We start from the raw sequence: 11,262 nt of genomic DNA on the forward strand, positions 1-11,262 counted from the left end.
TGTCAATTTAGACAAGAAAATGTTTTAGTCTGTTATGCAATTTTGGTGCTGCTAGCAAAAATGAAAGTGCACAAAATTCCTTCATCCTAATTTTGTTCTTAATTAAATAATAAAATTTAATATTTCTATCTTATCTTCCTCCCCTTATCTCTCTCTTTTTTCCCTATTTCCAACAATCCAAATGCAACATTAGTTAATTATAAGTTTAGTCTTTTTTTTTTACAGAAATAACTTTGTTGTTGACTCTCCTTTTGGTGAAAATTATTTCATTATTATGCATATTTAAGTCTAGTAAAACATTGCCCTTTTCTTTCATACTCAATGCGTTGTTGTTGACTCAACTAGTTGTTGCAAGTTGCAACAACCACTTGCAAAATCACAAGTCTTGACACTGCTGGATATGCACTCCAATCTTAAGGATACGCATTCTACGTGTACTTGTGAGTTGCGATGCATGGCCTTCTGTAAATTACATATATATTTCCACCTTTTATTAATTAGTTGAAAAAATGGTGAATTAATAAAAACTTTTAGTCAAATATTAGTATAGTCAAAACTCAAAAGTCTAAAGACACAAATGAGGGTTGACTGCGATTGGAATTCTAGCATCTAATTTTAATTTGCTAAATAATTTTATAAATAGTCCCTAAGTTTCCATTGCCTTGAAGGTTTTTTTTATTATTATTTTATGGACTTTTGACCCACGCCCATATAGCTAGAAAAGAATTGGGCAAAAGTAATCCATTTGAAAGCTCTATATAATTTTAAAATATAAATAAGTAGAAAAAGTTTGCTTTTAATTGTTTCCTGTGAGATTAATTCGTGGGTCGAAAGTTGTGGTTATAAAGTCTATCCTTTTTTTTAACTCCAGCCTATCCTTATATTGATGATTTCAGGATTTAAACTCTTTTTTTTATAAAAGGATTTAAACTCTTATAATTATAGATAAAGTGCCCTTGAAATCATAATCCACTTTTACTATTATCATCATTAACTTTTAATTTAGGAAAACATTTATTAATTAGAAAATTGGAGAACAACTAAAATGTTGTTTCTCTAATTTTAGAGTATAGTTTTGAGATATGTATATACGAAAAAAAGCAGAAAATAAATGATAGATAGAGATGATTATACATGATATCACATATGGTATTAAGATATTTTATGTCCAAATAATGAAATTGTTTATTTATTTTTTAATTTAAATCACATTCGGTTTGAGTGACAAACATTCAAACATAGAATTAACTCTTCCATGAAATATATTTTCATTACAGAACATGTTCCATGAGTATATATTTTTCTTTCTGAGTAATGCATGGAAAGGTAAGTAATTCACTTATTTTTTACTAGTAACATTTACTTTTGCCTAAGTTGTAACTGCTGGGTATATCCTGCATTAACCTGCGAATCTGTTCATTCCTTCCCCACTCACCACCCCCCTTGACTTTGTGTTTACATTATTGGAATGACAAAGCTGACGAAGATTAATCATCAACTCACCGACCATATCATCTACTCATTCCCATACAGATCATAATGACGTGGAATTGATTAATTGTTGTACTTAACAATTGGTATTCTGCCTAAAGCATTCAAGGCTGTTGAAATTGGAAACCAGGAATTTTAGTATGTCCTTTTTTGGACCAAGGATTTTGGTAGAGGCAATCTTGTTCTTTTTTGTTCATTCTTTTTCTTTTTTTGTGTATAAAAGTTGAAGTGATTTTATATATAAAGATTTACAAAATCAGAACAGACATGAAAGATTCAAATAACGTTGATAATATTCACCAATAAAATCTTTACATTAATAATGAGGTATAAATTCACATCCTTTGGAGATAGATATATAAGTCAATTCTGATCCATTGGACTGGTATTTGTTGATTTTTTTTGTTTGTTATTTTCTAGAGTTTATATTCCCCTTATTTTGATTTATTTGACAATTAAATTGTCCTTCATCATGCTTAAAACCATAGGTGAAAAATTAATTATATCGGGCTCTAGCTTTTAAATAATACTATACCAAAGGGTCTGTTGTATTGTAGGCAGAATATTTTAGGAGGGACAACATACATGTGTAAGCTGTAGACAAAGTTCAAATGCTAAATACAAAATCGGAATCTGCACAGCATTATTTACAATTAGTTAATCACAAGCGTGCCTTTGCTTTGCAATGTACACGTACAAACAGTCTCCATGTGGATTTGAGGTTGGATACAAAAGCAAAAATGACATGCCACCTAAAAAAGTTAAGGGGGTAGCTTAGGTTTTTTCTGCCTTTAGGAAGGAAGAAAAAACAAAAAAAGTAATTGAGATTAAGGGCCTTAGGGGATTACTTTAATTGTACACCACTAAGTACATATATTAAAAAACAAGCAAATAGATCTACTAGATAGGCATGAAACTCACCCTCAAAATAATCAAACAAACCATGATTCTATGAGCAGAAAACACCATAGAGTACCTGCTTCCCAACAAGATAGATGGTGTGATGCACAATAGCACTTGAAGCCTACGATGTAAAGGTGTTGAGCATGATAATGATAACTTCTACTGACCATTTGCAACATGGTTACATGGGGAACCTTAAACTTCAATTATTCAATATTATTTTTGGGTGCTCATGATATCTTTGGATCAAGAGTCCAATACTAATCTTTCAAAATATAAAAATTTATTCAAGAGATTAATAATATTTTTTAAGAGGTGTTTTCTATTTAGATATATAAAGATCCAATCCTTAACCACATATTTGATAAACATAATTATCTGTTAAATATATTACGTCATATTAGTCTTTAAATTTAATGGTCATTAACTGAAATGTAAAATAATTGCACAGTATCATTTAATAATAATAATAATCGTTAATATAATTTTTAAAATAATTATCATGAAAATAATAATTTTATGATAGGTAATGAGTTGGAGTGGAATGACAATATATAATATTTTTGTATTAGTCTTTTTCTATCATTCAATATAGATATGAAGCAATGGGACCATAGAATCGTGTGAGTGGCCATGTGTAATTCACTTTTCAACAAGTTGCATTTGCAGCACAAATGCAGGGCTCTGAAAAGGGGAGGGAAAAATTCGTGTCCCACCCTCAAATCTCAACTACGTGATGGGGTACACCTTGCTTTTCAGCCACCGTGTCCCACATGACAAAGGACATGACAATACCACGGAATAAAAGAAAAGAAAAGAAACAAACATTAATCTTTATGACATCAAGTGGCGGTGAATGTGATAAGAGATTGAGACTTCTACTACCATTTTGACCACTATGAAATCATATGCTTGGCGTTTTCAATCTCTTTTTTTCTTCTCATAAATTCCTGTTGGCATCAGCAACGTACAAAATTACTAATTGCTGATTCCACTAATACTGTATACATGCAGGCAGCAACTTAAAAAAAAAAAAAGGAAATTAACATAATAGTATATGATTACATTTGTGATCATTGTCAAAACAAATCTCCCAAAATTTTATTCCTACTCTCTACACATTGCTAATGTCCCAGAACAAAACTAGAGGAGACACCACCACCAAAATATATACAAAGGAGTTTGTTTGTTTGTTTCTATCTTGATATTATGAACTCCCAGGATTCATGAAAGAGAAATTGACCTGATTGATTCCATTGCAAATAGAGAAAGTTTGATATATATTTTTATATATGTCTTCCTTTCCTCATGTTTTCTTCCACAGCTTGGTATTTAACAAACGACACAAGCATTAGGATTCTCTTCCATGCTTTGAACATAGTAGTATGTGGTCATGTGGGGATTATAAGCCCTATAAGCCTTGACCAGCTCTAAAACTGGGTCTGGTGGAGGGGGTGGTGCCTCTTTCTTCTTCTCCTCTTCCTTCTTCTCTTCTTCTTTCTTTGGCTCTTCCTTCTTCTCTTCTTCTTTCTTAGGCTCTTCCTTTTTCTCCTCTTCCTTTTTGGCTTCACCCTCTTTCTTTGGCTCCTCTTTCTTCTCTTCTTTCTTTGGCTCCTCTTTCTTCTCGGGCTCCTTTGCTGGACCTACTGAGAGTATGTCTGTCTGCCAATACTTGCGGAGTTTGCTCACAACATTCACTGGATCAACTGTTCCTATCACTGTTAATTTCTTCTCCTTCATGTCCATAGAGATGGCATCAATCCCTACATTGTTCCACAGTTTGATTGTTAGGGGTTTTTTGCCTTAGAATAAGGAAATTGAAACCAAAAGCAATACAATGCCTTGGGACAAATGATCAAAACTTCAAATGTACGTGGAGGAGGCCAATCCAATTAATCAGAACAAACAAATCAAATAAGAACTACCTTGTCCAAGACTAAATAATTGTTTATTTAATGTAATTATATTGTGTGTATGATAAATAATCACTGTTTTTTCTTTTTAATTCAAGATATCTTTTGACTTAGAGTCAAAAGACTAATCCTTCCATGTACAGAAATTTATTTAGAGAACTGAAGTCTCCCAACAGATATTCTTTCGTAGACAAATACATGAAGATCAAACCTCTAACTATCTCTAATTATATGTTTAAGAGTTCAGAAACCTTTCTATTTGAGCTTTAAAATTTTCTTTCAAATTAAAGAGATATTGTTTAACAAATTAGTAATTGAAAGTTGATCAATAAAAAACTGTCATGTTATAATTTGAGTGAACTTAATTGACTCTTAACAAGTAAAAGTTTAAGCAGAACATTTGGATCTTGGATCTTTATTATTTTTTTATATAATGGATCTTGTGACTCTTGTCCTTTGATTAGTTTTAATTTTTAAACACATCCACACGTATTTTCTAATAAATTCTCAAGTTAATCTAAGCCCACGCAAAAAATATTTTGTTTAGTATATAATAATATTATTAAAAAAATTATGGGTACCACCAATAAGAGACACCATAAAATTTCTCTACTCTTGGTTATATGAAAGAGAGTGCAACCAGCCACAACCCTTCCAAAACACGAAAACCCAATTCAAAATATTTTAATTAAAAATTAGATAATAGCATAATTAATTATAACGCATTTGGTATGTCTTCATCCCTAAACAAAGACACGACATGCTCTGTGACAAAATTGCCACAGTATTTAATACGGTTGATCTAATATAATAATTACAATAACATTGTTTTCACTCACTTTGTGAGTAATTTTGTTATACTCTTATCACATCATGTGCGGTACACATTCAACAAGTTTGAATATCATAATAAGTAATAAAAAATTAAAATACTGTAATAAGATGATATAATATGATTTTAAAATACTGCTAAAATATTTTACTGGACACAAATTAATTAAATAAAACTCGTGAAAATAATAACCATATGATCTCTGCTCCAATGTCACGTGACAATCATTTTGGAGGTTGCGTCACCCATCAGGTTAACTGTCACTCTCCTTCACCGGATCTTAAAATTTTGTGACATTCTCCAGATTTGGGCATTCCCAAACCAGAAATCTAGATATCATAGTATAATTAGAAGGAAAAAAAAAAAGGTGAACAATGATTTGGTACCTGAAAGTGTTGAAACTGTTTTCAGGGCCTTCTGCTTTGCCTTGTCATCTGGCAAATCTAACTTGAGTACAAATTTCTGGAAGTAAAGAAATTGTATCAGAGAGTGATTCATTAGGCCCAGATTCAAATCATAACAACCTTATAATAACAAAGAATATTCATAGAATAAATAACCCATTAAATCCGAACCATCCAATTAAAAGTGACACACTTGAAACCTTTTATGACACTTTATTCATACCCCATATGTTCAATTAAATACAGAACCATGAATCTGATGGAGAAGATAACAATATTCATTTCAGACACATAACCCAGATCTTTAAATTGAAACGCACCCAAAAAAAAAGGAAAGGAAAGGAAAAGAGAGAAAGAAAAGCATAAAGTTCAAGGTGAATCAAAAGTGAATCAAGGTTTTGATGAGCTCATAAATTATAAATTATGAATTATCCTTTGCTAAAAAGGATAAAGAGAAAACAGAAGTAGAAAGTAAGAATCATACCTTCATGTTTTTATTTTATCCCTCTATGTTTTTTAGAGGGATGTTGTTGTGTGTGCAGATCAAAGGCAGAGAAATGTGAAGAAAAAACTTGGAGAGAAGTGAGAAGAAGAAAAGGGGATGTTAGCTAGAATGAGAATGGGAGATGAGATGAGAGAGTGCAATACGAAATCGAATAATGCTCTCTATGTTGAAAAAGACAGAGAGTGAGGAGTTGGAAACATTTTAATACCGGAAAATCCGAAATTGCAGAATAGGAGAGAGAAAAGAAAAAGCTAGGGAGAGGAGGAAAACATCAACAACTATGAAGATGTAGTACTATGTAATGAGTAATAATATTTACAGAAAATAATGTAATGGTAACAAGTGGAGGGTTATAGGCCATGACATGAGAAACAGAGTGAGCCCCTCTACGCATGAAACTGTGTGAACAAAGCATATATCACTCTCTCACTCTCTCAGCAAAAAGCCACGCGAAGCTGCTGAACGTGTGACTACTTGGTGAAGGGCCACCACAAGGTTGTATTAGGTCTTCTCTTTAATTAATTCCTTCTAATGTTTTGTTACGTGCTTTTACAACTTCGTGCATATTACTCAGACCTATCGTTAGATCAATCCAATGATTCTGTCTGACATATGTTTGCATACCATCGAGAGTGCATGTAGTTTAATTAGTGTAAAATTATTTTAATTTATTTAATATATTTCAGTTTGAATTTTGAATGTAAAATATTTTTTTATCTATATAAAAAAAATACATTGTACTATCAAAATAACAAACAGTTTTGTTTTTTTAGGGTAAATACTTAGATGTAATTGATCAGAAAAAAAAAACTTAAATGTACACTATTTTCTTTTAACATCTCTCATTTTAATTAAATAAAGTATTTTTTTTAAATATAATATTTTGCAAAATACTCTTAATTAATTGACATAAAAAAATAAATAGTTAATTATTATGACAAAAACGATAACAGTTAATAATGATACTTGTAATTGCAGTAATATGAATGATAATAGTAATACAAAATAATGGTTTCATCAGCAATACTAAGAACAACGATAATAATACATAATAGTACGTAGTAATTGTGTTGTAAAAAAAATAATGATATAAAGGTGACAATGATAATAGTACATATGGTATCAACAATCTTAATAATAATGGTAAGGGTAATATTGGTACGTAATGATGGAACTAAAAATAATGAAGGATAATTTAAGGTAATAATTTTATAAGTTATGTATAAGAGTTTCATTCCAATCTATGTAGGTATAATACTCTTAAGAATGCCTAGAAAACATTTTCTTTTACAAAACATGAAAAACTTTAATTTATTGAATATATTTCCCTCATGTTGAACAATATCTATAAGTTTCTTCCTGCCAAAGAGATTAATCACTTTAAGATGTAGAGATCATAAAAATAAACTTCATATTTTCCGACCAAGTATTTTCAAGGGTGGGGCAATTTAAGCATGTGTTCTAAGTTTTTTCTTTTTCAGAGGGATTCAATATTTATCTATAAAACAATTTATTTTGTACTTTTATTTTGATAAAATTATATTTTTAGAACACTAATAAAAATTAAACACACACTCATATAGTTATATAATTTAATATATACATAAGTTTGAAAAGAATATCATATAATTTAAAGACAAGGTTTTATTAAATTCATATATTTTACAAAACACCTAGCTACTATAATTCTATAGCTTTATGTATCACATGGAACCTTCCTCCCATTGGCTTCATGAATTGAACGTGGGAGAAAGTTGTTTGGGGAATCTTTAGTCAATCAAGATTTGGAGGCCTAGGGACTATTCGAAAGGACCTTGAAAAGCTTTATCTCTTAGCCTGAATTGAAGATTGGCTCTTAGTAGCTTGAGAAAAGGGAATTCACCACTTGGTGTTCCTTCCCTTCGGACTCTTTTTTAGTTCTAAAAACTTTTTCAATGGTGATAAATGATAATGTTCACTTTCGCAAGTTTGGTTGCATCATTTTGGAGATTATAAAGCTTTTATCCCTTTTATTCACAATTTTTTACAGTTAAAAAACTAATAAACACTTTATCCGACAAATATATATATATATATATATATATATATATATATATATATATATATATATATATATATATATATATATATAATTTATAATAAATAATGTTTCTTTTAAATATCAGTGAATTAATGTTGGTAATGACTTATAAAACTCAACAATAATTACACGATATGGGAGTAAATTACGGCTTAATTAGGAAAACTTGCAAATATTTGGGGGCGGGGGGAGGGGGTAAATTTTGGAATCATTGTTTTGACATGTAAGAAGCTAGTGTTAAACTAACAAATTTTATTCTTATTCGTTAAATAAATAAATAACTCACTTTATTAAAGTAGTGAGCAGTGTCGAGTTTAGCCAAAATGTGTTTCTTTTAAGAAATTAAAAATAACAATAAATAAAATGGGGTTTGAGTAACAAATTGGAATTGTAAAATAAGATAATCAATCTTTATTTAAATAATTTAGTTCTATATTTTTATATATTTTAAAAGTATTATTTCTTTAATTAATTTGTTTCAATTTAATGTAATTTGTTTTTACTGACTCTATTTAATGTAATAAAATGTTAACTACCGATAATAAAATATATAATATTCTATTTAATTTTTTATTAAAAAAATTATAACTGTATAATGTACAGAAAAAAAATCATAGTTAATTATTAATTATAGTTTATAGTTACCTACATAATATATAGGGGGTGACAGCGTATTTCAAACGCATCAAACAAATACAAAATGAGGTCCAAACTGTCCAAGAAAGGGATAAGATGAGAATTGGTATTGCGTCATTATTCCAAAAATATCATACCGCACCCCAAGAGGGTAGGGCATATGAGTTACATTATTGATGAATTTAATTTCAAATATATATTGAATTTGGTATACAAATTTATAAAAGATATAATGAAAATTAATAATCTTATTATATAAAATAATTTGACATTAAATAATAGCATAAGAACTATAGTTACTATGTTTTAATTAAATTTATTATTCATATAGTATTTTTTTATCTCTTTTATTGCATAATTCATTTTATAACATTTTTCTTTTTTATCATCAAATACTTAAATCAATTAATACAGAACTGTACATACTTAATAAGTGACGTCGAGTGTTAATTCTAAATACCCAATTATTTTAAAAACTTAGAGGAGGTCTAGACCAAAAATATTTTTTTATGATTATAATTATAAAGAACTTTGTAATTTCTGAAGGAAAATGGGCCCTACTTCTTTCGTTCACTCAATTCAAATTAACTGCTTTCTTTTCTTACTTTTGATCTATCTTTTTTAAGAGAAAAATAAAGTATTATTTTTTTAATGAAAAGGTATTGAAGAAGATAGAAACAAGAAAATAAGACAGGAAATTTGGTACCCGTGAAGTCCTATGACACAGGACGCAAATTAAGGCTGAGGCAATTGTCGATCCCGTTGCGTATGCTCTTTTTAATGCAGATCATTTTTCACTTCATTGATTGGAAAAGGAGAGAGAAATCACTTCGATAAGTAATTGTTCAAAGAAAGCTAAGAAGATGAAATTGACAAGGTTGAGAGGGAAAACAAAGATCTTTGTCCACAAATCAATATTCATCACATGGTTTTGGTTAGTTTATTTCGTTCAAAATAAATTACTGGCAAACTATATTTATTTGTGCCGAGCCTACATTATTCCATTTCATTAATTTAATGGGTATTTAGGTTACATATATTAACAGATAAAAAAAGATTACATTATACTACATGCAAATCAAAATACAGCAGTAGTCTCCATAAATTGTAATTTGTTGTCAAAATACATATAAAACAAAATCAAAACAAATACTTTGTTTATCATGTGCATAGTATATATTAAGGAAATAGCATCATGCTGCTTTGTAATATTTTTATAACTATATGCATGGCATTACTTTAATAATCATAATGTAATACTGGGCTAAATGATCAAATTGCCCACATTTTATTTCGCCCGTAAATATTCAAATTGCCCATATAGTATCATGTTGGGTGATTAGGTGGATACTGCGTTTTACCTACGAATTTGTTCTTAATTTGCATGTTTGATTTGTATCATGAGCCAAACCGTCAATCAAAAGAGAAAAAACTAAACAAATATCATAATAAATTAATAATATAATGCTAGCATATTTGTGTCAGTACATAATGTTGACAATTTGAAGTCTAGACAACATTAACCAGTGTGACAGATTCCAAATGCTGCTTAATACGTATACTCATTATGACCATATGTTTATCATATTAAATTAATTTGAGCTTTGTTTTAGTTAAAAATTAACAAATTTAACTTTTCAATTATTCATTATATTTTTATATACAATTATTCTGAGAAAATTAGTTATAAGAAATAGTATTAAATATATGCCCATTAATTGTAATCACTAAAAAAATAAGCTTCATTAGCTTTTATATCTTTAAAATAATAAACAATTTTAATATATTTTTAATTTAGTTAAACGGCATCCTTGTGAGTTACAATCCACCTAACTCATTTCAATAGAAGGCACTATATATAAAATATATTTTATATATAGCTTCATCAAAAACCGAAAGTGCTTATTGATATCGAAATTAATAAGAAGATAACAAGTAGTTGGATGCATATAGAACACGAAACTTGCTTTCAAATTACGAAGAGTAGTAGAATCTTATTCAATGCTTGATTAATAAATAAACAAGCATGCGAATGCTATTTTCATACCAAAAGGAAACAAAACAAAAGTTTGAAATGTAATAAGTAACGTTTGAAATTCGAATGTGATGAGTAACATGTCAACTCATTGTATGGCTTATATTATATATCCAATTATTTGCAAATGCATTTCTTCTCATAATTCTGTCTTTGATGACTCTCACAACATGTAATTACCATTAAAACAAATTCTTAACGTAGAAAGAAAGAAAGAAAAACTTATATTTGACGATATTCATTTACTCAAATGTTTTACAGTACATATTTACTCATAGTAATATTAATATGAACTTTAGTTTACACAAGCATTCAATTAATCACTAGTATTATTTTTCTTTTATCTTTATTTCATATTATATATATATATATATATATATATATATATATATATATATATATAACCATTATACATTTACACTTATTAAATGGATTAATTCAAAAATTTCCATTTAATTTATCA

The 11,262-nt window shown here is 28.9% G+C and overlaps 1 protein-coding gene across 1 annotated transcript; it reads right to left on the reverse strand.

Moving 5' to 3' along the window:
• Positions 1-3,647: 3,647 nt before the first annotated feature.
• On the reverse strand, positions 3,648-6,108 carry LOC100527231 (uncharacterized). Its single transcript, NM_001249809.1, is given in 3 exon segments — positions 3,648-4,157; positions 5,526-5,601; positions 6,028-6,108. Coding segments are annotated over 3 exon segments (513 nt in total). The 5' UTR covers positions 6,034-6,108; the 3' UTR covers positions 3,648-3,726.
• Positions 6,109-11,262: the final 5,154 nt, after the last annotated feature.

The sequence above is a fragment of the Glycine max genome, chromosome 9 (genome assembly GCF_000004515.6).
Source record: "Glycine max cultivar Williams 82 chromosome 9, Glycine_max_v4.0, whole genome shotgun sequence".
NCBI classification, from domain to species: Eukaryota; Viridiplantae; Streptophyta; class Magnoliopsida; order Fabales; family Fabaceae; genus Glycine; species Glycine max.